General features: G+C 55.8%; 2 protein-coding genes across 2 annotated transcripts; one reads left to right on the forward strand and one right to left on the reverse strand.

Moving 5' to 3' along the window:
• On the forward strand, positions 1-14,437 carry SLC15A3 (solute carrier family 15 member 3). The gene is made up of 8 exons (XM_003122678.6): positions 1-1,252; positions 4,670-4,959; positions 7,399-7,546; positions 9,274-9,384; positions 10,103-10,271; positions 12,397-12,555; positions 13,344-13,499; positions 14,161-14,437. Exons 1-8 carry the CDS (start codon positions 698-700, stop codon positions 14,292-14,294), a joined length of 1,722 nt encoding a protein of 573 aa, XP_003122726.3. The 5' UTR covers positions 1-697; the 3' UTR covers positions 14,295-14,437.
• Positions 14,379-27,925, reverse strand: TMEM132A (transmembrane protein 132A). The gene is given in 12 exon segments (XM_005660840.3): positions 14,379-15,669; positions 16,079-16,270; positions 16,638-16,914; positions 17,610-17,812; positions 19,382-19,525; positions 19,610-19,808; positions 21,077-21,226; positions 22,558-22,741; positions 22,744-22,888; positions 23,919-24,137; positions 24,399-24,613; positions 27,424-27,925. Coding segments are annotated over 12 exon segments (3,072 nt in total). The 5' UTR covers positions 27,524-27,925; the 3' UTR covers positions 14,379-14,625.

The raw sequence follows: 27,967 nt of genomic DNA on the forward strand, positions 1-27,967 counted from the left end.
AGTGAGGGAAGCAGGCAGGGAACAAAGGGAGGTTTTTGGAAAGCTGGGCTGGCAGGGACTCTGCGACCCAGGCTTTTGTTCCACACCCCACCGCACCATGTGACCCAGCCCCGGCCCACAGAAGCAGTAAAAGGGGAAGCTAGAAGCACCCAGAGTTTCTCAAGAAGCAGAGAGCTGGACAGAAGCCGAGCCTGGAGAGAGAGGATCCGGGAGGGGCGGCGGGGGAGGCAGTCCGCGGATGAGCAGGAGGTGGAAGAGACAGCGGGGCCAGGGCGAGCCTAGGGAGCACCCTGCGGGAGGACCCTTCTCCCCGGAGTGCCAGCCAGGTGTCACCAGGGAGGAGACAACGATTAAGAAAAGGCGATCAACCAACCGGGGAAACCCACAGGAAAGGAGGGGGAGGGCAGAGAAGTGGACAGAGGAAGGATGGGGGGGGCGTGAGGACGGGGTTTAGGAGGAAGAGTTAGGGGTGGGAGGAGAGGAGAGAAGAAAGGCGAGATTTAGGGAGCAGGAGGTAGAATCTGGGTAGCAACCCAGGCCCGAGGGGGTGAGGAAGACAGGGAGAGGGCACCGGGGAGCAGAGGGAGAAAGGGAGAAGAAGGGGGACCAAACGGTGTGAGAAAGGAGGGCGTCCAGTTTAGGGGGAAGGGCGGAAGTCTTGGGAGTGAGGGTCCCAGAAGCACAGCGGGGGCCCAGGATGCCCCGGCTGGGCGCCCCGGGGGAGCCCCGCCAGTCCGGGGAGCGCCGGCCGCTGCTGGCGCGCCGGCCGCGGGGACCCCGACGGGGGTGGCAGGCGGCGGCAGCCGCCGTGTTGCTGGTGGAGATGCTGGAGCGCGCCGCCTTCTTCGGCGTCGCGGGCAACCTCGTGCTCTATCTGAACAGCGAGTTCTACTGGGCGGGCGAGCAGGCATCCCGGGCCGCGCTCGTCTTCCTGGGCGCCTCCTACGTGCTTGCGCCCGTCGGCGGCTGGCTGGCCGACGTGTACCTGGGCCGCCACCGCGCCATCACACTCAGCCTGTTCCTCTATCTGACCGCCACCGGCCTGCTGGCCGCCACCACCTTCCCCGACGGCCGCAGCTCCTTCTGCGGAGAGATGCCCGCCTTGCCGCTGGGGCCCTCCTGCCCCTCGCCCGGCTGCCAGCACACCTCGCCCACCCCCTACTGCGCGCCCACCCTCTACGCGGTGCTGCTGCTCCTCGCCCTGGCCGCCAGCTCCGTCAGGAGCAACCTCACTTCTTTCGGTGCCGACCAGGTGAGTGGTGGCAGGAGGGCCCGCCCAGAGCGGGAAGCCAGAGGAGGGCAGAGGGCAAGCCATGGGGACCCGGGAGTCAGGAGGGTTTGGCTGTCAGCGTGACCTCCTATAAACCACTTCCCCTCTCAGGGCCCAGTTTCCCTATTTGAAAGAAGATGGGGTGTCTGTGTGCGTGTGTTCACTAACGACAATAAGAATGGCAAAAATATTCCCGTTGTGGCTCAGCGGGTTAAGAACCCCACTGAGGTTCTGGGTTTGGTCCCTGGCCTCACTCAGTGCATTAAGGATCTGGCATTGCCCTGAGTTGTGGCATAGGTCACAGGGATAGCCGATCTGGCAGTTGCTGTGGCTGTGGTGTAGGCCCGCTGCAGCAGCTCCGATTGGACCCCTAGCCTGGGAACTTACATGTGCCGCAGATGCGGCCATAAAAAGCAAAAAAAAAAAAAAAAAAAAAAAAGAATGGCAACAATAGTGATTACCAAAATTGGCCTTCTTTAGCTGTGTGCCACTTTTTAGCCCTTTTCATCCTCTGAACTACCTAAGAGGTAGGTAATTATATTATGTCCATTTTACAGATGAGGGCACTAAAGTTTCAGGCCATTCGTCAGGCCTCATAGAGAGCAGGTCAAAGAGCAGGGTAAGGGTAGCTGGACCTCAGGCCCCACCATGAGCCCCATCTCGTATGTTATAGGGATCTGAGAGGAGGGTGGGAGCAAGCCTCTTCCTGCCAGCTGTGCCAGAGGCTGAGTCAGGCTGATTTATGCAGATCTCAGCTCTGCCACTCACCAGCCAGGGGCACTTGAGCCAACACTTTAGCTTCTAGGTCTTTCTCTATCCCCTTTGGACAGAGCACAGCACCTAGAAGAAATTCAATAAATAGTTTACTAAATGAATGAGTAAATACCTAACCACATGGCTGTATTTTGATAGCTCTGCTCAGTGGGATATTAGGCAGTAATTTAAAAAAATGTAACATGATTTTTTAAAAAAACACATACAGCGTTAATGAGCAAAAGCAGTGCAGAATCCCTGCAGAATATGATTACAGCCGTGTGAAAAGACCAGGTGTCAGTGAAAGAGGGGAACTGGAAAAATTGTAATAGTCATGTGATCAGGCCACGGGACTAGTTGCACTTTTCCCCTAATTGTGTTTTTAAATGTTCTTTAACTGAGTGTATTACATCAGAAAGGGGACTTTTTTTTTTTTTTTTTAAAGAATCTTTGCATCCAGCTAGCATCCTCAGTCCGGCATCCAGCACAATCTCCAATGCCCTTGCCAAGGAGTTACTCATTCATCCTGTTTGGATTCCTTTGACGATGGGGGACTCACTATCCCCAGGATAGCCCTGTCCCTTTCTCAGCCACCACTGACTTTCCTTCAGACCAGGAGACCTCCCAATATCTGCCATTGGGAATCGCTCATCTTCCCTTAATTCTGCTCTTTCACAGACATCCTGCCCCATCCCCAGGCACCTTTAATCTGTGACCTTGACCCCACTGACTTCCAGAGGGCCTCAGCCACCTATTGCCTCCCATCTCCGTCCCCCTGCTCATTATGGTGGCAGAATTCGTCTCTCAGAGGCTAAGTCCCTAGGCAGAGCCTCTGGTGGCATCAACGGTGACAATGGCCCCCATGCATTCTCCCATTTTCTGAGCATGGACCTTGGCTGGGGCTGGGCCAAGCTAGAAGGCTGTTCTAGGGCCTGATCCTTAGAACAGTTCGGAAACATTCAAATGATTTGCAGCAGAGATGGACATCATTGGATTTGAATTCTTTAAAAATGACCCTGGGAGTTTCCTGGTGGCCTAGCAGTTAAGGATCTGGTATGGTCACTGCTATGGCACAGATCACTGCTGCATAGGTTCGATGCCTGGCCTGGGAACTGCCGCATGTCACGAGCACAGCAAAAAATAAAAATAAAAAATAAAAAAGCTCTGGCTACAGTGTAGAGAGTGGACGGGGGTTACAAGTGTGGGCACACCAGAGCAATGAGGAGGCTGCCGCAGAATTCAGGGAGGGCAGTCAGATGGGGGGGGAACACGTGGGTGGGAGGAATTGGCACCATCTGGCAGACAGCTCTACCCAGGAACTGAGTGTTTTACACACTTACTGATTTCAGAAAGGGGCGTCCATCATTCTCGACAAAGTGCCTGCTCATTTTGGGAGAATTCATTTATATCCTGAATGGACGGCCTGCTCGTCCCCTTAAAGTTGCAGTTGTCATATTCATTTACATCCAATTAATAAATGGAGTGGCTGCTCCTATTGGGACTTATTCAATTTTCTGCCTGAGCGTCTACAGCAAGGATTCGCAGTAAGAGGACAGTCCCTCCCTCCCCATCACCAAGAGGACCCCTCTCAATCTCCAAGGGGATGCAGTTTTAAACGCATCTAACTTTCCATTTGGAAAAGGAACAAAATACCTCCTTACCTTTTCTCAACGCAACTACAGAAATTAAAGCGTGACGCAAATCTTCCTAGCTAATGTACCTCTGGGTGGAAGGAAAGCCATGGAGTCTGCAATTTGAGGAGTCAGGGTGATGGGATACAGAGTCATTTATCCAGAGAAGTGATCTCCAGACCTCACTGCTCTGTCAAAGTGCAGCTGCCTGGGTCCTGCCTGAGTCGGAATCTAGGACCAGAGTCTAAGAGAGGTACAGGCAGCCAGTTCAGTTCATCCAAGCCAGCAGACCGGAAGGGGGCCTGGGGCCTGGCTGTTGCAGATTGATCCAAATCCTGGGTAAAGGTTGTCAGCCCTTCTGCCCTTGCTGGGGGGCCTGCATTTTTTTTTTTAACTAGGCCAGAACCCCCTCTTTGAGCTGTGTCCAGAACCACTTTTGTTCTTCCAAATTATGCCAACTTTGTTTAACTGGGAGGCAGGTGGGGGTGGGAGCACAATAGAAAATGCCATTTGTGTCTCCAAACTGTAGAGGAAATTCTCAATTAAACTTCTAACTATTCTTTCAGTAACATACACAATCACATTTAATCATGTGGAAGAGACCTGAGATCTTTACTGGCTTCTTTTCTGCTGATGAAGGTGATGCATACCGTAAGACTACTCAGAGACAAAGGGATACATCAGCTAGAAATGAACAAAATGGCATCCGAGATATCTGTTGTGTGCATTACTTAGTGACAATAAAAAAAAGCAGCGTGTGTCAAGAGCATGAAGAAACAGCTGTGCCAAGATGTCCTGATCATTAGCAAGTTGACTCCCAACAGAAGGGTTCATTGGTTTATTCAACAAATATTATTGAGCATCTATTTAGTGATCAGAATTAGGAAAGTGCCAGAAGGCCCAACCACTGACCCAAGAAGTGTCTCTGTGGGACGGGGGATAGAGACACAGAGAGTATGTCATGTCAGGCTGCCCCCACACCTCTTTGGCTCTCACTCTCACCCCTGCTTGGCAGGTGATGGATCTTGGTCGCCATGCCAGCCGCCGCTTCTTCAACTGGTTTTACTGGAGCATCAATGTGGGCGCTGTGCTGTCGCTGCTGGTCGTGGCCTTTATCCAACAGAACATCAACTTCCGGTGGGGCGACGGCATCATCGTGGGCTGTGCCGGGCTGGCCTTCTTCATCTTCCTCTTTGCCACTCCCAGCTTCATCACCAAGCCCCCCACAGGCAGCCAAGTGTCCTCCATGCTCAAGCTTGCTCTCCAAAACTGCTGTCCCCGGCTGTGGCACAGACGCTCTGCCAGGTAACGAGGGGCATCTGGGTGAAGAAGCCACCAGCCTGGAGAAGCACTGGGGCTCTTTGGGGAAGGCACGGTCCAGTGTAAAGATGTTCTGGGAGTTCCATGGTGGCCTAGGGGTTAAGGATTCAGTGTTGTCACGGCTGTGGCTCGGGTTCCATCCCTGGCCTGGGAATTTCCATACGCTGTAGGCGTGACCAAAAAATAAATAAATAAATGAGGTGTCAAACAAAGACGTGCTGAATCCTCTTCAGGGGAGCCCTTTATGATGACCATCTGTCCAGTGGGCTGCCCACTATGACTGAGGATGGCCGTGGAGGTCAAGGGGGTGGCGGTGGTATGGGCAGTGGCTTAACTACAGAAAGGACGAGGACGTTAATGGTTTTGACAGTGACGGTGGTGATAAGATAAAGGTGGTGGTGGTATCAGCGACAATGAGGACAAACGCTGGGAACGGTGATGACAGCGGCACTAGAGGTGGTGATTATGGAGATGATGGCACCAGTGAAGGTTCTACACTGCCTTGATGTTAAGTATAAGAAAGTCTGAGAATGGCGTTCCCGTCGTGGCGCAGTGGTTCATGAGTCCGACTAGGAATCATGAGGTTGCAGGTTCGATCCCTGGCCTTGCTCAGTGGGTTAAGAATCCGGCGTTGCTGTGAGCGGTGGTGTAGGTTGCAGACGCAGCTCAGATCCTACATTGCGGTGGTTCTGGCGTAGGCTGGCAGCTACAGCTCCTCCATATGCTGCAGGAGCAGCCCTAGAAAAGACAAAAAAAAAAAAAGAAAGTCTAAGAAGTTGGCCAAACCAGCTCTTTGCCATTGGCTGGCATCCAAGGGAGGCAGTGCACAGTGGCTTCCTTTTGTTCCTCTCTTTCCTGTTAATCGACTCCTTATGCTAAGCAAACCCATCTCCAGACCTTGGCCGTAGGTGGAGCACTAGGATCCAGGTAGATGGAGAACACATAGGATGTGCTTCCCCCCAACCTGCTGCATTGCTGTAGGGTTTTGTTTTAATCCGTTGCTGCCTAACAAACCACCTTAGAACTTAGGGGCTTAAGCACCCATCTTTTTTGGCCTCTCAAAATCCTGTGGGTAACTGGGATCATCTGGGCAACTCTGCTTCTGGCACTATCACTGGGGGCTGCCAGCATCTGGGGACTTGAAAGGGCTAGAATATCCAAGATGGGTCCCTCCCTCGCTGGCAGTCGATGTTAGCTGTCAATGAGGGCTCGTGTGGCCTTGCCCCCAGGTGGCTAGGGTTGCTCCCAGCAACATGTCTGGTGGGGGGGAGGGCAGAGGAGGGAGCCTTCCAAGATGGATTTTTTTTTTTTTAAAGGCTGCACCCATGTCATATGGAAGTTCCCGGGCTGGGGATTGAACCTGCACCTGTGCCGCAACCTGAGCCACTGTAGTCAGATTCTTAACCCACTTCCTCACAGCAGGAACTCCAAGTGAAAATGTGCCAAAAGGCAGGAAGTGGAAGCTACTTGTTGCTTTAAGGCCTTTTGGAGGTTTGGAATCCCAGAGTCTCATTCCTTCTTCAGTCTGCTGGGCAGCACAGTCATAGGCCAGCCCAGATTCAAGGGCAGGGCAGAGAAACTCCACCTGGTTGTGGAGAAGCAGCAGCAGCACAAACTGGAGCCGGGGGAAGCCGATGGTGGCTGTCTCTAGAAGAAACCACACTGGTATCATCCCTTTTGGAATCTCAAAGGATGAGGCAAGGCTTTGGGGCAAGAAGGGAATAGAAGCCTCTCAGGACAAAGGGCAAAGGGCACAAGGTCAAGGTTGATCTTGCCTGTCTCCTAATAATGCTCCCTCCACCCATAGGTCGCTATTCCTTGTTCTGCATGGAGAGGGCTATCGTGTTGCCTGTTGAGGAGGCTGAACTTAGAAACCGCACTGGGGGGACCTGGCCTTCTTAAATTGTGACAGCCTCTTTCTCTGAGTCAGGCGTGGGCTGGGGCTTCCCTGGTTCCCATGGCTACTTGACACCACAAGCCAAAAAGTCCCCCAAGACTTTGCTCACCACAGCCCCCGGTCTTACTTCCCCCGGGACCCAAGAGACCACAGCTCTAGGGTGAAATATGTGTTGACACCACCTTTGCTACAGAGATGCTAGTGATAGATTGACAGGGCCAGTGCCAGCACTGGAAATATAATAGCGATGGTAATGAAAACTCATGGAGAGGATGGCTCTGGTGACAGGGATCCCCTGACTCCTGGTGATGGTAGGGATGCTGGCATTGGTGATGATGGCAGGGATGGCAAAAGTGATGCTAATGGGGGAGTGAAGGAGACCAGAGCGGTGGTTTTAGAGATGGTGGTGGTGATAGGGGACTGGGATTAAAGTAGGGGATGATGATGGAGGTGAGATGGTGGCCGTGGTGGTGGTGGTGGTGACAACGATAGCTGCCGTTTAATCTGCTGCCTCTGTGGCCCCTCAGAGACCCTCCAGATGCCCAGCTGCTGCCTGACCAGAGGTCTCACCAGCCTGGCCCTTCCCCCCAAGAGGACGTGGCCAACTTCCAGGTGCTGGTGAAAATCTTGCCCGTCATGGTGACCTTGGTGCCCTACTGGATGGTATACTTTCAGGTCAGCACCCCTGCTCCCCTGGCCCCTCACTAGTCTCATTTCTCACCATAGATGCCTAAGGCGCACAGAAAGGGGGCAGGGCATGAAGAAGGGGAGGGGCTTATAAAGGAACAGCTGCCCCCTGAGCCGCTGGGGTGGGGCCTGGCGCAAAGCTGTCCCAATAGTTTCTCCCCTTGGGTGGCTGGGCATGCGAAGCTCTGGAGATGGGGCTGAGGTCCAGTGACTGAATATGTCACCCCTCCTCTCTCCCAGCCTCAGTTTCCCCCTTAGACTGGAGGCCTTAACAGCACTGCAGCTTTCAGATTCTTCAGTTTGGCCATGGAGGCCCAGAGAAGGTGTGTTAGTTGCCCAAGGCCCCACAGCAAGTTTGGAGCAAGCTCAGTGCCTCAAATGCTTTGCAACAGCGGCTCCCCACCCTGGCTATGCCTCAGAATCTGCGGAGCTTTTAAAAAATAAATATTCCTAGGGGTTCCCATTGTGGCTCAGTGATATTGATCCCGACTGGTATCGATGAGGACGCAGGTTCAATCCCTGGCCTTGCTTAGTGGATTAAAGATCCGGCTGCCATGAGCTACAGTGTAGGTCACAGACGCCACTTAGATTCTGGCGTTGCTGTGGCTATGGTATTGGCCGGCAGCTGCAGCTCCGATTCGACCCCTGGCCTGTGAACTTCCATATGCCACAGGTTCAGCCCTAACATGCCCTCAAAAATATATACAGATTCCCAGGTCCCACCCCAGACCACTGAAAGAGCATTGCTGGGGAGGTTTCTGGGGTGATAAACTCAGTCTAGGTTGAGAACCACTGCTCCCCTGACCCCGATCCCCAGGGGAAGATCACTGAGGCGTAAGTGTGGGGGGCTGTGTGTGGGGGGGGCAGCAGCCTAGCCCCAGCCTCTAATTCCCATACTACAAGGTCGTTGCCTTCCACACCCCCTTTGTAGGAGCCCTGTTTCAGGTTGCAGAAGATGGGGGTTACTCAGGGCCAGCCTGCTGCTTGAGGGTGGCACAGAGGCAGAGGTTGTCCGTGATGGAACAGGGTGGAGGTGGGGCAGATCATGTGCCCATGGCTGACCCCCAGTCATACCAGTTGTTAGAATACTGACATCCTTCCATTCCAGTTGGGAAACAGCTGCTGCCGTGAGCAACCCAATTGCCCTCCCCTGCCCTGGGCCCTGCTTTGGGATTCATCATCAGCCCTTATAGCAACTAACAGAGTAATGGTGGCATTGGTGATGATGTGTGGTGTGGTGGGGGCGGGGGCAGGAGCCTGCACCTGCGGCTGTGTCCAGGTCCATGCTGGTGATCAGTGACTATGCAGTCCCCAGATGTGTCAACCTGTGGGGTACAGCTTGGCCTCAGTGTCAAATGAGAGCTCCCCGTGGGGACAGCCCTGTCATTATCATCCCAATGTCAACAAACATTTATCCATGCCTACTCTGCGCCCAGCTGGCCCTGGAGACACGAATCTGAGCCAGACCAGCTGGGCCCAGGCTCTGGAATAAAGCTGCACGCATGGTCCTCAGGCCTGGGAGTGGAGCAAAGGGAGCTCCCGAGGAGGGAGGAGGGTGGGAAGGTCACTTTCCCCTGAGGCTGGGAGAGGGGACAGCGGCCCCCCACCCTGTGTGCCTGCAAAGGAATGCCTGCCGTGGAGCTGGGAGCATCATGAAGTGGAGGCAAGGCAGCTGGTGGGCTTGGTTCCAGCCTCATCTCCGTGTCCCTTGGCAGATGCAGTCCACGTACGTCCTGCAAGGTCTTCACCTCCAGATCCCCAACATCTTCCCAGACTGCCCTGGCAACAGCTCTGTGGCTCTGAATGCTCAGTGTGGCAGCTACAAGGTGAGAGACACCCCCGCGCCAGGTTAGGCTGTGGGCTTCCTCTGAGAAAAGGAGGAAACGAAGCTGCTGCCACACGCCTGCCCCCCAGTGGAGTGGCAGGGCTGAGGACACAGGAAACGCACCTGGAGGCCCAGACATCCCGTAGCAAAACTCAGCTCCTTGAAAGATTTCAGGGCAGCTCCCATCCACTGCAGTTCTGAAGCAGGCCTCCCTGCCCACTTGGCACTAGGCTCTCAGGTCAGGCATACACAGGTCCCTCCTCAACTCTGCCTCCCTCCCTCCCTCTCTGTCTCCCTCTCTGGGACCCCTGGATGTCTGGACCTCTACCGTTCACCAGGACTTTCCCAACCAGTTCTTTGGCATTTCAGAGACTCTTAAAATCAAAGATCTTCAGAGCTGGCAGGTAAATGACACATTTGCCACAAGACCTCCTTTCCGTTCCCATGGCAGACATCACTAATCAATCATGGCATTCTTTACTGCTGAGTCCATGGAAGTTCCGGGCAGCCACTACCAGTCGATAGAAGTGAGAGGAAACTATTTGCCATCCCACTCTAATCTGTCCCCTGGTTACACAACTGAGGAGTGTGCATTCTGGAGAGGGGAATGGACTGACTCTGGGTGACCCAGGGACAGACTGGGTGGAGTCCAGATCTTTTGACTCCAGCCCAGAACTCCTGCTCTGCTAGCCTGCCTCTCTTGGTTCTTTCCTGCCCAGATCCCAGAAGCCTGGCTCCTTCTGGCCAACGTCGTGGTTTTGCTGATTCTAGTGCCTGTGAAGGACCACCTGCTGGACCCTTTACTGCTGCGGTGCAAGCTGCTTCCCTCGACTCTGCAGAAGATGGCACTGGGGATGTTCTTTGGTTTCATGTCTGTCATTGTAGCAGGTATGTGGCCTGAGTGAAGGGTCTTGGGAAGGGGGCTGGCCTTGTCTGGGGCTCGGCATAGGCAAGTTCTATCGTGGGTTGATGCTGAAGCCCTGGGCCTGGGCCAAGTACACCCCCCACCCGTGGGTGCCAGTCTTGGATTTGCAGAAATCATGAGCTGAAAGAGATCCTCCTCCTTAATTCCAGCCTTACCTCATTTTGACAGATAAGGAAACTCGGGCCGAGAGAGGAAAAAATGATTTTCCCTAGTGGGATGTAAGATCCCTGAAGGCAGGGGATTTTTTTTTTCTTATTTTACTCACTGCTATGAAAGATGCATGTGGGCGTTCAATAAATGTGTTGAAATGCATTTTCCAAAGACACACGGCCACTTAGTGGTTTAGGGACTTTTTCATAAAAAGTATTTATTATTTATTATCTTCCTTCTTCCACTTCAAAGGGATTTGAAACCACTTATAAGAAAGAGTTCTGGGGAGTTCCCATTGTGGCTCAGTGGTAATGAACCCGACTAGTATCCATGAGGATGAGCGTTTGATCCTTGGCCCTGCTCAGTGGGTTAAGGATCCGGTGTTGCCATGAGCTGTGGCATAGCCTGACACCTGCAGCTCCGATTTGACTCCTTGCCTGGAATTTCCACATGCCATGCATGCAGCCCACTGTCCCCCACCCTGAAAAAAAAGAAAGGGCTCTTGTAAAGAATCCTTGCATGACCACTGCACAAACCTCAGCCCCTTTCACTTTGTGACTTCATGATCCTTAAGTTACTTAGAGTCTCTGAGTTTCATCTTTAAATTGGGGAGTAATTCATTCAGACCCTGTGCAGGGCCCAGGCTCTACCTCACGGAATGTGGTCTAGCAGGAGTATTGTGAGGATTAAACAAGATGAAGGTGGTAAAATACTCGGCACCGTGCCTGGATCACAAGTTGGCGCCAGAGGAATTAAAGCTTAATAAAGGAGTTCCCATGTGGCTAGGTGGGTTATGGATTGGTATTGCCACTGCAGTGGTTTGGGTCACTGCTGTGGTGTGGGTTTGATCCCTGGCCCCGGGGGGGACTTCCACATGCCATGGCTGCAGGCAAAAAAACAAAACAAAAGCCAACTGCCCCCCCACCAAAAAAAGCTCAATAAACAGTATCATGTTGCAAGGATGAAAATCAAGAATCTAAACTAGGAGTTCCCGTCGTGGCACAGTGGTTCACGAATCTGACTAGGAACCATGAGGTTGCGGGTTCGATTCCTGGCCGTGCTCAGCGGGTTAAGGATCCAGTGTTGCCGTGAGCTGTGCTATAGGTTGCAGACATGGCTCGGATCCCATGTTGCTGTGGCTCTGGCGTAGGCCGGTGGCTGCAGCTCCGATTTGACCCCTAGCCTGGGAACCTCCATATGCCATGCGAGCAGCCCTAGAAAAGGCAAAAAGACAAAAAAAAAAAAAAAAGAATCTAAACTAGATTCTTTTTCAGCTAGGTGTTTTAATGCATTTTGTCCTATTTTGTCCTTATAATAATCCTGGGATTTTTTTATTCCTACTTCTTGCAATATGGTCACTGGGTCCCAGAGAAATTAAGTGATTGGCCCAAGGTCACACAGGTAGCCAGAACTGGAACCCAAATCACCTAATTCCACATCCAGTATTCATTCAACTAGAGCACAGCTGTGTCCTAGGCAATGAAGGAAAAGAAAATAAACTTGGAAGCCAGGTTAGAAAGCCTACTGTAACACTTGATGCTCCAGCAGAGGAGTCATGTGATATCATGGAAATGAGACCAGCTTTGAAACAAGACATGCTGGGGCCCAAATCCAGTCCTAACTACTTACCAGTTGTGTAACTTGGGGCTGGTTGCTTAACCTACACTTCTTCTCATTTGCTCTTGCATATTAAATGCTTAGCCCATCAAAAGCTCTCAATTTAATGAGAGCTGTTATTGTTTTTGAGTGCAAAAACGAGGTCTGAGCTTCCCAGCAGCCAAAGCAAAAAGGGAAGAATTGGAAGGCCTGTATTCTTTTCCTTACCTGCTGCCTAGTCAATCACTGGCTACTTAATGAACACCCATTACATGCCAAGCTCTGTCATGGGCTAAGCTGCCTACAGTGGGCCTGACTGTGGTGACCCCTCTCCCCTACCAGGAGTCCTGGAGATGGAGCGTTTAGAGTACATTGGTCACAACCAGACGGTGTCCCAGAAGATCGGACAGAACAAGTACTATGCAGCACCACTGTCCATCTGGTGGCAGACCCCTCAGTACCTGCTCATCGGGATCAGTGAGATTTTTGCCAGCATCCCAGGTACCCCGGACCCCTTCCCTGTTCGCACACTGGTGATGGGCTCTGCCTGATGGTGCCTTGAAGTCAGAGGTCTCATGGCACAGCTTCTGGAACTTGTCTGCATGGAGGAAGGCACGGTTTTCTGAATGGGGCTGCATTCACTCAATGGGGGCTTGTCCGCACTGGTCTGTGCCAGGCACTGAGATTTGGCAGTGAACAAGACACCTCCTAGACCAACTTCCCCCACAGTCCCCTTGGTGCCATGTCCCCCACCCTCTGTGTCTTTGCAATTGCTGTTTCCTCTGCCTCAGATTGGAAGGGAACTCCCATTTCCCCTTCAAGTCCCCAGCTAAATGCCATCCTCTCCAAGGCCCCTGGGCAGAGGAGACCCTCTCTGTCTTCCCTTCATTCATGTGGCCCAGGGCAGAGGAAAGAGAGAAGGGAGCAGATGTTGGGAGGTTTCTGAGGTGGAATCCCAAGGATCTGGTGATGATGCTGAAGGTGGGGAGAAGGGGTAGGGGAGAGAGAGGGTGAAACCAGGCCTGGCTCTGTGCTGCCATCCCTGAAATGGGAGCTCCAGGAGGAAGAGCAGTGGGGGAGAATCTGAGTGAAGATGTTCAGACAGGGGGGATGAGCAGGGCAGAGGCAAGGGGTTGCTGGTACATGGGGGTCATAGCAGTTATCCAGGGGAAGCCCCGAGGGAGGGCTGGCAGGGGTAGGGTGAGGGCTGTGACCCTTCGGGCTGGGGTCTGAGCCCATTCTCTGCTCCTCCACCGGTCCCTTGGGTCATCCTTCCTCCTTCTCTGCAGGCCTGGAGTTTGCATACTCAGAGGCCCCGCGCTCCATGCAGGGCGCCATGATGGGCATCTTCTTCTGCCTATCCGGGGTGGGCTCACTTTTGGGCTCCGGCCTGGTGGCACTATTGTCACTGCCAGGAGGCTGGCTGCACTGCCCTGAGGATTTCGGTGAGTAGAGGGGCCTCCCTGGGAATGGGACATGAGGTGGAGGGAGGCTTGGAAAGGGGGTGGCTTTGACCCCAGGCAGAAGGAAATGGCATGCTAGGCTCTGGGGACTGGGGTTCTGGAGCAAACTGGGCCCATTGCCCACAGCCTGGCCTCCCCTCCTTGGGCCTCCTTTATGCTCACTGTCAAAAAGGAATCAGGGGAGTTCTTGCTGTGGCACAACGGGATCAGCGGCATCTTAGGAGCATTTGACACAGGTTCGATCCCCAGCCAGGCACAGTGGGTTAAGGATCCAGCATTGCCACAGCCGTGGCTTAGGTTGCAACCAGGGCTCTGATCTGAGCCCTGGCCCAGGAACTCCATATACCGCGGGGTGGGCATAAAAGGGAAAAAAGTGAACTAAGCACACCAACAAAAGTCCTTCTTGCTTCTGGAACTCTGCCATTTTGGCTGAAGGGTCACCTTTCTCGGTGGTACTTACGTTTTAAGCACCCGAAAGAACACACAGCTAACAGGGCATTGTAGACGCTACTGGAGACATCCAGATGCTACAGAGCCATCTGCCTGCTGTTTTCAGAGCCTGCCCACTGCTCACTGGGGCTTCAGCTGCCAGTCTCAGGGGAGCCCTGCCCTGGCCCAAATAACAACCCCTCCTTTTCCCCAGGGAACATCAACAAATGCCGGCTAGACCTCTACTTCTTCCTGCTGGCTGGCATTCAGGCTGCCGCGGCCATCCTGTTCATCGGCATCGCTGGGCGCTATGAGAAGGTGACCCAGGGCCCAGCCTCCCAAAGCTGACCCAGGAGGGACAGTGGCTAAACAGCCCCACCTCCGCCCCCTTGCCTCTCCCCACCCCCCAACTCAGACAGCGGCAATCACAGCTGAGGTTTCCTTCTCAGTTTATTCTGTACCCAGCATTAGGATGAAATGGTTCTCACAAATAAGGGCCACATGAGCCCTTCCTCGCGACCATGGTCCATGGCAAAGGGCAGGGCAGAGGGGGGCCTGGGTGGGAGTCCTTGTGAGGGACCAGGCAGGGGACTCGGATTCACAAGCACCAGAGGATGAGCAGGAGGCTGCCCCAGGCTGGAGGCCGACAGCGGCCGACAGCGCCAGGCCAGGGGGAGGGTCAGGAGCTGCCCCGGATCCTTTCCATGTAGCTGCGCAGCTCCTCAGGGTCCTTCAGTCCCATGTCCTCGCACACCCAGCGGATGTCCTCCTCGCCCGCCACCAGGATGGACTGCACCGCAGGGGCCCCCACGGGCTCCTCGGGCAGCTGGGCTGGGGGTGCTGGCGCAAACGTCACAAACTCCACACGCCTCCGCCGCCCCCCAGCTTCCTTCCTGGTCAAAGTGCTTGAGGAGCTGGGGGTGCCCTCTGCAGGGGCCTGGGCCTGGGCCAGGGTCAGGGCCTCCCCTCCTCCCCCACTCTCGCAGGGGCAGCCCCCCTCCCCCTTGGGCAAGCCAGGAGACTGGCGGTCCAGCTGGCGGCTCAGTTCCTCCTGGTCAGTGCCCAGCCAGACCCAGTTGTGGGGCTGGGGGGAGGCGGGGTCGGCGGCACTGTCGGGAGGCTCCTTGCGCTGGTAGCGCAGCACGAAGACCACGCCATTGACCAGGAAGATGAGGATGGCCAGACAGAAGATGCCCAGCAGGGCGTACATGCCCAGTTCTAGGTCGGTGACCCGCTGAGGGGCGGGGACCATCTCCTCCTCTTCCTCCTCCTCCCTAGTTTCTGCCTCCTCCTTCCCCACCTCCTCCTCTGCCCGCTCAAACTTACTCCTCACATCCCCGCCGCCCCCGACACTGCCTGCCCACCGTCGTTCGCCACCCATGCTGGCCTCCGGGGCTGGTGAGCTCCGAGATGGGCTGGATGGGAGGGCAGGGGCCGGGGTGGGAGCAGGGGGCAGCCCTAGCCAGGCGGTGCCAGAGGCCAGGGGCACACGGTGGCGGCCCCGGCGGCAGGGCTCAGGTGGGTGCAGAGCCACGTGCAAGGGCAGCCCCTCAGCGCCTGCCCCACTCACCACCACCCCAAAATGGGCACCCTGCTCCTCGGCTGGCAGCACGGCACCGGGCTCCTCGGCTGAGACGGACAGTACCAGGTCACGGTGGTCGTAGAGCTCAGCGGGGGCCAGGGTGTGGTCAGAAAAGGACAGCCATAGCGAAAGGGCCACCTCCTGTGGGGCACACAGACACGGGCAGAGACATGCGAGGGCACGCACGCATGCACACAGACCACTCCCACAGAGAGAGGCCACACGGAGGAGGAAGAGACCAGAGAGAAAACAGACACAAGCAGAGGGACAAACACAGGGAGAGAGGGGACATGCGTCAATCACCTGTCTGCCACTCAGCCCCGGGTCTGAGTCATTGGGAGGGTTCTCAGAGCCATCTAACAACCTCCCACTGCCACACTCCAGCCAGCCACTGCTTGATCACCTCCAGCCGCAGAGAGCTCACTACCTTACAGGGAGTCAGTCCTCATTCTGAAAACCCTAAGGTGAAGGGTGGAGGTACCGCCCATCTCCCAGTTACCAGCCCCCAGCTGGAGACGTTGACTTTATGCCCCTGGCCCCCAGCTGTCACCTGCTTTGGGGCCGGAAAGGCTGACACTGCCCAACTCGTGGCTGTGACCTCCCCAGGGTGGGCAGTACCCCGGCTCAGGGCCAGTGAGATGCCCATCACTGGCTGCACCCGCAACTCCAGCACGGAGACCTTGTCATCTGTCACTGCCAGCGCCTGCTCCCCCAGGATGGAGTCAGACAGCGGGGAGCGCACCTGAGGGTGAGATGGAGCTGGAAGTAGGCGGCCACATATGCAGACAGCCCCTCCCCCTGAGAACCCAGCATCCCTACAAAGGGAACTGGTCTGTGCTCCCAGCATCTGTTCAGACTCCTTTCCCACCCTTTGCACCCCACCCACATACCTGGACCCACACCTTGGAGAGTTTCCTCCTCTCAAGACCTGCCCCCCTCCGACATAGCCCACTCCCGCCCTTCATACTTTGTGGACTTCCCCCATTTCACGGGCTGCCCTATTCTCACCCAGTCCCCCACTGGGCTCATACCGCCCTTCCAACACTCTTCACACTTGACACGTGAACATTCTGGGGGTCATTTACAACCTTTTCAGGGCGTCTGCTCACCTCGATGGAGGTGACACCAGGCTCCCGGCCCACCAGAACGCGGCCTCCCTCCAGCGAAGCTACGCGCGGGTCCTGCACGCGGGCGTGCGGCGCCACGAGGTGGGACACGTCCAGCAGCCAGTCAGGGCCCAGCAGGTGGGTGAGGCGGCGGCCGCCGTCCAGCGGGTGGGCCGCGAAGGGAACAAGAAAGCGCACGCCGGCGCGCTGGTACTGCAGGCGGCAACTGCGAGCGCGGCGCTCGGCTTCGTCCGCCCCGATCGCCTCAGGCTCCTGCGCCCTGGGGTGAAGGGCGGCCCAGGGGCGGGGCTTCAACGCGGGCTCCGCCCTCCGCCGGCCCTGGGCCCCGCCCACAGGAGATGCCTGCCTCCCCTAGGGCGCACGTACTTCAAGCTCCGCCCACAACCACACCTCTGTGGTCAGGCCCTTCCACCTGCAGGGCTCCGCGGCCCAATCCCGTTCCTGATTGGTGCCTGTGCCCATCCATCAGGCCGCTCTTGCCCGCCTCTGGCTCCTAATTGGAACTCTGGTTATGCTGGAGGCGAGGATACACTTTGGCAGAACGCGAGGCCTCCCTCTCTGCGAGGTCAGGGAGTCCGGAATTCGGAGGCCTGAGGCCACCTCACCCATGGGCTCTGGTAGGATCCCCTCAATATTTACTGAGCTGGCTACCATGTTAGGCTTTGAGGACACAGCAGTGAACAGACAAAACCACCGCCTTGGAGGATCATGTGGTCTATTCGAAAGTGATAGGTAGTACGGAGAAATGAGGCAGGGAAGGAGGGGAATGCAGGGCAGCAATCACCAACAGTGCTCAGAGGCTGGGTGCCAGGCAGGCATCGGTGAAAGGAACCGCAGGCAACGGGGCAGTTTTTCAGACCCCAGCTGGGGCTTGTGGCTTGTGTTCCCTGCACCCTCTCTCAGTCCCACAACGACTTCGCCAAGGCCAGCCAGCTTCCCCAGGGCTCCACTCACCCTTCCGCTGGGCCGGGTACCCTCCAGCCTCGGACCTGCTCGAGGGTGGTGTCAGTCAGCTCGATGCGCAGGGGCAGCAGCGGGGCCCACACAGTCAGCCGCAGCGCAGCCCGCAGCCGGCGCCACCAGAAATCCACCCGCACTCCCCGAGCGCCCCGGCTCTCCTGGCCAGCCACAAACACAGCGTCACAGGCCTCGGACACCTGGGAGAGGGGAGAGGGCAGGGGGTGGGCATAGCCAGGGCAGACAGATGTGGACCTGAGGGCAGCTCTGGCCCCATGCCATAAGGAGATAGAACTGAAATCATTCTGTATTTTACTGTAATGCATGTCCTTCGATTAAGAATATTTCCGCAGAGTTCCCCTCGTGGCTCAGCAGAAATGAATCTGACTAGTACCCATGAGGACACAGGTTCGATCCCTGGCCTCGCTCAGTGGGTTAAGGATCCAGAGAAGCCGTGAGCTGTGGTGTAGGTCACAGACGCCGCTCTAGTCCCACATTGCTATGGCTGTGGCATAGCCTGGCGGCTACAGCTCCAATTTGACCCCTAGCCTGGGAACTTCCATATGCCACAGATATCCTAAAAAGCCAAAAAAAAAAAAAAAAAAAAATATATATATATATATATATATATATATACACAAACACACATATATACACACATATATATACATATATATATACACACACACATATATATACACACACATATATATATATTTCCCCTGCCGCCAAGATCCACTCCCGCTGGGAGAAACCCACCCTTCCCTGAGTTCTGCTGGGGAAACTGGCTGTCTGCATACAACAAAATCTTTCTCCTGGCAGAAAAGAGTTTGGATCCCCAACTCTGGTTCCTCATTAGTGATGGCCTCTGGCTTTGGGGCTGGAGCTACCAGCTACAAGTGGGTAGGCAGAGACTGGGGGCAAGGCAGACCTACCCACGGAGAACCCTCAGGTAGGAACCACTTATACAGAGACCAAGTGTAGACATTGTTTGCAAAAGACACCTCCACTCAGGCAGCTAGGATTTAGGAAATGCAGGCTCCAGGCTTCCCCTTTTAGAACTTCAAAATGGGGAAAATTTCCCTGCCCCTCCTCCACTTTTTTAATCTCATGGGTCATTACAAGGCTCCAATGATTACAGATGCCATTATTTTTTATCATTCTATAACTATTGTATTGTTGTTATAACAGCGGTGGCCACCATTGTTTCAGCTCCTGTTCTCTGCTGGATACTGTTTTAGAGTGCTTTTAATTCTTACAACACCCCTAAAGTAAATTCCCATTTTAAAGCTTAGGAAACTGAGGCTCAGAGAGGGTAAGAGACTTGTCTACAATCACACAGCCAGCTGATAACAAAGATGGGTTTCAAATGAACACTTTCCCACCCCAAAGTACATGCTCTTAACTCTCCCACACCAGTTGATTCGCCAATGCAATAATAAACTTGAAAGTGCCTGAGTTGGGGCTAGGGGGTTACACAGCTTCCACTTGACTCTGAAGAGAAGCAGTAGGAACAAAAGCTGTGGTTCCCCTTGTGAGGTTACTAGTGTCAAGAAGAAGCTGGTCTTGGAGTTCTCTTGTGGCGCAGTAGGTTAAGGATTAGGCACAGTCACTGCAGTGGCTCAGGATGCTGCTATGGCGCGAGTTCAATGCCTGGCCCAGGAGTTTCCACATGCTGCGGGTGCAGCCAAGAAGCTGTCCTCTCGGGGACAGGAAGGAGGAAGGTTGTGTGTGCATCACGCACGCACGAATGCAAATGTGCCACTCACCTGCAGGACCTGTGTGTTGGCAGACTCACAGCCAATGTGCTCTGTCACTTCCACCAGAGCTCCGCCGCTGTCCACAGTGACAAGGCGCACGGGGATGCGACGTGGCACTCCAGTCAAGGGCGCTGTGTTCACCAGCTCTTCGGCCTAGGGGTGCAGCAGGAGCTCAGCCCCAAGCTCCTCACCTCACTTGGCCCCCAGCCTGGCTGGGAAGACCTGGGGACCCCTTACCTTGGCCAGTGGGATGAGGGCTCTTATATCCCGCTCCGACACCAGGATCTCCCACACCATTTTGTCCTTCTCTGCTTCGGGGGCCTGGCCTGGGTACTCCAGCTGCCATGTGACAGGGCGAGTGACCGCCACACCCCCGCTAGTGCCATTCTCCACCAAAAAGTCCACCCACAGGAACTCGGACAGTTCCAGGGGGCTGCTGGCCAGAAGAGAGAGAATCTGAGTGCTTGCTAGTGGCCCGGCACTGTTACGAGCACTTCCTGTATTCAGGAGGTAGGGTCTTAGGACTATCCCCATTGTACAGATGAGGAAACTGAGGTATGGAGGTTATATAACACACCCAAGGTCACACAGTGAAAAGTGGCAGGGCTGGGACTAAACCCAAGCATCCTGGCTTCAGAGCCCAAGTCCTCATCCTCTTCGCCTCTGCGAGATCCACACAGTCATTTGACCGTCCCCTCCAAGGCCCCCTCCACTGGGACGTCTGCCTTCCAGAGCCATCAGGGTGACATAAAGCACTGATGTCAATTTCTGCCAAGGAGGAAGATTCCTTTCCAAGCTCCAGAACTGGTTCTCAACTCCCTGAATAATACATAACCTCACGGCCTCCTTTGATGAAGCACCTACTGTGTGCTAGGAACTGGCTTAGATGCTTGTCATGTGGTATCTTATTTTCACAAACCCTAAGGGATGCATCATTAACCCCATTTCACGAGGAAACAAGCTCTGCTGCAAGTTAACTGGCTCGCCTAAGGTATTTATGCCTTAAGTGTCAGACGCAGGATTCAAACAGAGGCTACCAAGCCCACAGCCTTGACTGAGACTCAGAGCATGAATAAGAAGAGTTCATAAGTGTTAAGAATGGCAACTGGGGAGTTCCCGTTGTGGCTCAGTGGTAATGAACCTGATTGGTATCCAGGGGGACGCAGGTAGATCCCTGGCCTCGCTTAGTGGATGAAGGATCCAGCCTTGCCATGAGCTGGGGTGTATGTCACAGACATGTCTCGGATCTGGCATTGCTGTGGCTGTGGTGTAGGCTGGCAGCTGCCGCTCCAATTCAACCCCTAGCCTGGGAACCTCCATATGCCGCATGTACAGCCCTAAAAAGCAAAAAACAAACAAAAACTGCAATTGGGCTTTGGGGGGAATATTAATGGCCCAGAAAAAGGGACTTATTTGTTGGTGGGACGTGGGGAGTGGCTGTGAGGTCTGTGACCAGGTGGCCAGAATAGGTTGCCATCACCTGGAATCAGAGTGACTGTCCCTGGCACATGCCTGGGGACAGATAAATGGTAGCTGAATGAACGAAAGCTATATCTGCTTTGTGCTGCCTCCTTGAAGGAGTCTGCTCTTGTGCCTGCCTACGTGGGAATATGGAGGCAGCGTGGCAGCCCCCTCCCCTCGGGCCCCCTAGCACTCCAGGACCACCCTGCCCTGCTCTGCCCCTCAGGGAAGGCAAGTACCCACCTGGAGTCTGGCCCCGCGGGGCTGGCCCGGTGGCAAGTGATGAGGGTGGTATGGTGCTTGGAGCCCTTGAAGCGGTCCATCTTGGCAGTCCAGAGGGTGGGCTGGGCCAGGCGGGCAGCTGTCACATGCAGCCCCTTCTTCACCTTGATCCTGGGGGAGCAGACACGGGTCCAGTTTGTCAGGGGCGGGGGTGGGGGGCAGGTTGCTGAAGTGTGGGCTGGGTTGGGAGAGGAAGGCAAGGGGGCTCGGGTCTGAATCTCCTCCTCACCATCTTCCGACCCAGAAGGACCCCCATCTCAATGCAGGTCGTGCCACACAGCTGTCCCTCACTCAAAGATCTCTTATGACTCCCCGCTGCCCACAAGGTCAAGTCTTAGCCTGGCATTCAAGGCTCTCCAGGGTCTGGTCCAGTTCCTTCTTCGGCTCTGACATCTCTCCAGGCACTCACTCTTAGCTTCAGCGACATCCAAAGTACACGACACCTATGCCCTTTGTGCCTCTAAGCCTTGGCTCAACCTGTACCATCAGCCTGGTCTGGCCTTCCTTTCTGCACCTGCTCATTCTTCAAGTCTCCAGCAACTCAGGTACCATTCCCTTCAGAAAGCTTTCCCTGTGGCAGGATGAATCTCCCCTTCCTCCACCCCCTACACCGAGCCCCCGCAGCTCTTGTATGTAAGCCGGTCTGTGCCCATCCAGCCCTCTTCCCTGCCACCAGGGGGCCCTTCATGCCAGAGGGGGACTGGGTCTTACTCATCTCTGAAGCTCCAGAGTGGAGACACAGGGCTTGGCATGTTTAAGTGTCTAGGAAAGATCTGATGATGATGCGAGTGAGCATAGAAGGGTGTGAGCAGCAGGAGATGGGACAAGTCCCTTAGAGACACAGGGACAGGACACATACAGACCCAGTTATGGGATAGGCAAGGCACACTCTTCAAATCTTTGGCAGTGAGGTTGGGGTAGGGGGCTGTTCAGGGAGGGGGGACTTCCTGCAGAAATGGACTTGAAAAGGAGGGCCTTGACGAAGGGAAGGACCAGCTCTGTCCAAAGGCTAGGGACCTGTGGTGACGGTGGCAAGCAGAAGATACAGATGAATGAAACTGGGGCAAATACCTCTCCCTGGGCATCAGAACATTAACCACCCCCAGGCACTGCACTTTCCGGTTTCTAAGCCTCTCCCGTTGTTCCTCCTCCCTGGAGCCGTGGCTGTCCTGTGAGCAACGTCAGTCCCACGACGAAGGACTCTCAATTAAGTGCTAGAGGGTAGGGAGCTTCCTACTTCTGATTCCAAGTTCAGGGCTGCGCCCAATCGCCGGGGCCTGCCGGCTGCCAGGGCAATCCCAACACTTGGCCTGGACAGGGGTTGTTGGGCCTATGTTCTGCGGAGGTCAAGGATGCCAGCAAGGACTCCAGGAGGCGGAGACCCTTGCCCAGTCTTCCAGCAGATCTCTGCCTCTGACCCACTCCCAGGGCCCGATGCTCACCTCAGGGTCAGGACGCTGGCTGTGAAGTTGTGCCGAAGCAGGAGGGTGGCACTGAAGAGCTGGCCAGGCCTCACGGGCACGTCGGGCACCCGGAGTGTCACTGCCTCATCCAGGGGCACCTCTTGGTACTGTGGGGGATCTGCTGGGCGCAGCTCCACACTGCCCACGGGGAGGGCCTGCTCCTGGGGTCTTCCTCCCTGCCAGGGTCACAGCCCCCAGGGCCCTCGGCTGCCGGCTCCAGTGTGTAGGCCAGCTCGGCTCGTGTGGCCGAGCCCTGGGAGAACCAGTGTGAGGGGAACTCCAGCTCCACCACGCAGGCACCCAGGGATGGCTGCAAGGACACAGGGACCATCCAAGGTTGGCTTGCTGGGGGAAGGGAGTCCTAGCAGCCAGGGCAGGAACCCTAGCACTGGGGGGGGGCAGTTCATGAAAGCAGGGCCAGCATGGGCCAGAGACGCATCCCAGGTGACACAGCCAACTGGCGATGTGACTGGGTCTTAGCACACATTCACTGGCCAATCGTTTACCTTTGGGAACAGCCTCATTCCAAAGTGAGCCCAATGCCTCCCCCGTCATGCTCCAGGACCACCCTGATGACAACTCAGGCATCTCAGAAGCCCAAAGCCCGCAGAACCCTTCTCTCCAGGGGATTCTCGTGCCAGATCCCAAGAGTGGAAATTGCAATAATCAAAGGAAGACTAACATATTATAGACACTTGCTGATGGACTGCTGTTGTGCCAGGGATTGTGCTAAAAGCTATTCTTGCATCCATCTCAGGTGTTTTGTTTTGTTTTGTTTTGTTTTTTGCTTTTTCGGGCCGCACCTGTGGCATACGGAGGTTCCCAGGCTAAAGGTCGAATCGGAGCTCTAGCTGCTGGCCTATGCCACAGCCACAGCAACGCCAGATCCAAGCCATGTCTGCAACCTACAGTGCATCTCACAGCAACCCGGATCCTTAACCCAATGAGCAAGGCCAGGGATCGAACCTGTGTCCTCATGGATACTAGTAGATTCATTTCCGCTGAGCCACCAAGGGAACTCCATCTCAATTATTCTTTATGGCAACCTCACGTGAGGTGAGAATTGTCATTATCCCATTTTACTGATGAGAAAACTGAATCTCAGGGAGCTTAAGTTACTTGCTCAAAGTCATGTACATTGGACTGAACTCTTTAACGGGCCCTAAATAACCATATCACAGGGCTCCATGAGAGCTAGCAGAGCAGGAATGCAGTCAGACAGTCCGTGACCCCCCCCCCCAAAACTTCCCAGGAGTGGTGAGCCCTCTCTTGCGTACTCTGAGACCATCTTCTGGCTGGCACAGCAGCAGGGCCATCCCAGGGGACGCCCTCCCACTCACCTGGAATCGGCAGGCTCGGTGAGCAGTGCCTGCGGGGTGTGTGGCATGGAGTCGGGCACAAGGTAGGCTGCCAGGCCCCGGCGGCCAATCCTGCCCTTTGAGGTGGAAGAGGACGCGGGCGTGGGGTTCTGCTGGAGTCACGGCTGCTTCCACTGACACGGCCCGCACATCCCATGGGACTGGCCGTCGGTGTGGTTCAATGACCCGAGGAGGGACCACCTGGAGGAAGAAGGGGATTGGGCGGGTGCGGGTGCTCGATAAAGCAGTTGCTGGGGAGAAGCAAGCTCTGGGAAGACAGGGTGCCAGGCTTCCAATTCCAGGCTGGCAGGAGAGGGCCTTTATGGGCCTCCTTTTCCCCCTCTGGAAAACGGGGAGCAAAGCAAGGGCTGGGGAAGGGCCCTGAGAGACCCCCGCCTCCCCCGACAGCAGACCTCAGCCTGTGTCCCGTTAGCCCAGGAGACTCTGGCAGCCCCTCCTTACCTGCTGAGTGGCGAAGGGTGGGTAGGAAGCCCGGAGAAGTGGCTGGGCCCTGGGCCAGGGCTGCAGGAGCAGAAAGGTCTCAGATCGGGAGCTCAGAGAGGAGTTGGCAGGTGGGTATTGGCCCACTTGCTGCACACGGAAGTGCTCGGGGGCATCCAGGAGCTCCAGGGCTGCAGGCAGGTAGACTGGGTCCAGGGAGTCCTGGTCACAGTCCACTGAAGAGGATGAAGGGGGTTTTAGGAGTTCCCTGGTGGCTCAGCGGGTTAAGGACCCGGCATTGTCACTACTGCAGTTTGGGTCGCTGCTGTGACGCAGGTTTGATCCCTGGCCTGGGAACTTCCAGCCTCGGGTGAGGCCAAGTAAGAGAGAGAAGGGGTAGAGATAGTTAGTGGGCAGGAGCTGAATTTAACTTTGTCCTGCGGCATAGCAGTGGTGGCAATGGAGGGAGAAAAGGGTGATAAATATCCCCTCCTTCCAGGATGTGGGAGGAGTTGCCCCATTTCACTGATGAGGTAACTGAGGCCAGGATTTGAAACTACATCCAGGACTGACTGCCAGCTTCTGAGTCATGCCTTCTTCCGCCTTCCACAGACCCAGGCCTCCCTCCCTCTAGCAGAACCTTCTCAAGATCCCCTCCTCCCCTATTCCTGCCCTCTTCCAACCTGCCTCTGACGTCAAAGCCTTTGTGGGGTACGGCTCTCCCCAGACAGGGTCTAAGTGGTAAAGGATGGTGACAGGGTGAGGTCTGTATAAGTAGAGACCCCTTCTCTGCCCCTGGTCCTCAGCCAGACATTTTGGGCATCCACCCTCCCTCCCACGGGGCATCATCACCATGGCAACCTCGCACTGGTTTCCCAAACTTGCTTCCTTCTACCCCACCCCACCCGGGGTTATTGGAGTGCAAGTCTAGGTTGGGGGAGGGAGACAGAGAGTCAAAGAGGTCCACCATCAGAAGGGCAAAGGACCCTAAGACCATATAGAGTTTGTACCAACAGACTATTAATTAGCCCTAACAATCACAACATTAACAATCACTAACATAAATACACAGGCTACTATTTTATTCATTTATTTGTTTTTTTGTCTTTTTAGGGCTATCCATGGCATATGTTAGTTCCCAGGTTAGGGTTCGAATCGGAGCTGTAGCCACTGGCCTACACCACAGCCACAGCAACGCGGGATCCGAGCCGAGTCTGTGACCTACACCCCAGCCCACGACAACGCCAGATCCTTAACCCACTGAGCGAGGCCAGGGATCGAACCCGCGTCCTCACGGATGCTAGTCGGGTTCATTAACCGCTGAGCCATGACGGGAACTCCTAGGCTACTATTTTAAACACTTGCATTAACTCTTCTGGGTTTTGTAATAGCTCTGAGAGCTAGATTCTATTACTATTAATCCTGTTTTCTGGTTGTAGAAAATGAAGCTGAGAACTTCAAGCACTTGCCTGGGGTCCCACAGCAGGAACGCGGTGGAGCTGGGAGTCAGAGCCCAGGCACCAACCACTACAGGACCCTGCTGTCCATCATGCCCCCTGTAGGCTTCACTAGACTGTGGGTCTCCCCTCTTCTGCTGGGTGGCACCTTCCTCCTTCAGGGCCAAAGAGGGAATGTCGCCTCCTTTTTAAGGAAGCCCTCCTTGATGGCTTGCCCTCCCACCAGTCCCCTCAGTCTTTTGCACCCCTGCTTGCCTCCTCTAAAGTAGTTAGTTATCTTCTGTGTGTCCAGCCTTGTCTTATGCATCCCGTTATCCCCATCCCTGGAGAGAATGTTCTGGGAGCCTGGAGACCTGCGTTTATGTCCTAATTCTGCCTCGATGAAGCTTGGCTCCGTCATTTAACATCTTGGAGCCTCAGTTTCCTCACCTGTGGGATGAGCATTTAGTGACCCCGAGCATTTGGTGACACCATGGATGGGGAGGGCTTTGTAAACTGTGGAGCACTGTCTGGAGGAGGGGTTAGGGCTGCTGCATAATGGATGAGACCAGGCTTTCCTGATCTCTCTGTGTAAAGGGTTATTAGGGCTCCTGCTGGGTCCCCTGGGGAGGGGAGCAGGTGGCTAAAAGCAGCCTTAGAGCCAGCTCGCTCTCAGACCCACTGCTGGGCTGGGGGCCTTGATGGTTTCAACCTCCTCCAAGACCCTCCCCACCGAGGAGCTTGTGGCTGAGAAGCTCTACCAGCCCCCAAGTGTAACAGGTGAGGGACCGTGGCTCCCTGGGGGCAGACCCTGGCTTCTGGTCCTCCTCCTGCTCCATTGCCTGGATAATTACAAGATGCTGTGCAGCCTGACTCCCACGGACTCCCATAGCCAGAGCTCAGCTCTCTTGTGGGAACAAGGGGGGTAGAGAATGCCTCACTGTCCCCACTCTCGGTGGCGTCACCCACCTAAGCATCCTCAGCCCATGCCAAGGGCAGTCTGACTCCCAGCTCCGGGTACTCCTGCGCCTTCCTCCAGTGATCCCCATAAGTACTCAGGAAGGCACGGATGGGGCAATCCCTGGAGCCTCCAAGGTCAGAGAGCTCCCTGGGGGCAGGGGAGGCGGATCTCACAAGTCCTGGGCAAAGGGACTGCTCCCCTTCTGTGGGGGCTGGGATGATGGTTGGAGGGAAGAAGCTAGGAGCCACAGAGCTACAGCGCTCAGGATGGCAGATAGGAATTTGGTGCGTGCGGGGCAGGGGGCAGCCAGGTTAGGCGTCCCGGCTGGAGGGAAAGCTCGCGGAAGGAGAGGGGGACCCCACGCGGGTGGGAGGATGGCTGGGAGAGCTCCGGGACCCGGCTGATCCCGGGTCTTGGGTCAGGAAGGAGTTGCCGGGTTAGGCAAGTGAGGGAAGCAACAGAGACGCGTGGCTGTGGGCGAGAACCGGGGCTGAGACCTCGCCAACCCTCAGGGCACGATGCGGGGAGACCCCGCTCTGGGTTTCATCTGAAAACTCGCAGGCTCAAGGCTCCCCGGTATCCCTCGCGCCTGGCCTCAGCCGGGGCCCAGCGGCCCCTCGCCCCGCCCCGCCCCTCCCCTCCCGCTGACCTCTCACGACGTCCAGGGCGAGGGCCACCAGGAGGCAGAGCCAGGGGCCGCAGGGCCCCCGGGGAGCCGCTGCCGCGCGCCCGGCCATCCTGGCGCACATCCTTCCCACGGAGGCGGGGACTAGGCGGGCGGCTCAGGTGGCCGCTGTCCGCCCGGCATCTCCCGGCCCGACCCGGCCGACTGGGTCCGTTCCGCCGCCCGCCGGTCCGCCGGTCAGCCCGCCCCGTGGCTGCAGTTCCCAGACAATGGAGCGGGAGCAGGAGCAGGAGCTGGAGCAGGAGGGTGGGAGGGAGCGAGCGAACGCGGCAAACGGGCAGCCCCTCCGCCCCGTCGGGTCCTAGTGCCCTACGGATCCTGAACCCCGTGCTAGAGGTCGGGCAGAAGGCCACATCCTTGGGGACTAAACAGCGGGGCACCGACTTGTCTCTGCCTAAAGGGACACGGGTGCATTCGGTTTGCTTCCTCTGGGAAGCTCCTGACCGAGGAGGAAAAAGCCATCTTCTCTGCCTCACCCCCACCCCACCAGCAGCTCACCTATAAAGGC

Source organism: Sus scrofa, chromosome 2 (assembly GCF_000003025.6).
Source record: "Sus scrofa isolate TJ Tabasco breed Duroc chromosome 2, Sscrofa11.1, whole genome shotgun sequence".
Taxonomy (NCBI): Eukaryota; Metazoa; Chordata; class Mammalia; order Artiodactyla; family Suidae; genus Sus; species Sus scrofa.

Bases quoted from the DNA above. Each gene is read 5' to 3' on its own strand.
- SLC15A3 (XM_003122678.6), top strand. From the start codon at position 698: ATGCCCCGGCTGGGCGCCCCGGGGGAGCCCCGCCAGTCCGGGGAGCGC. The intron at 10,272-12,396 runs GTATGTGGCCTG...CTCCCCTACCAG, and splicing joins CATGTCTGTCATTGTAGCAG to GAGTCCTGGAGATGGAGCGT. The intron at 13,500-14,160 runs GTGAGTAGAGGG...CCTTTTCCCCAG, and splicing joins GCACTGCCCTGAGGATTTCG to GGAACATCAACAAATGCCGG.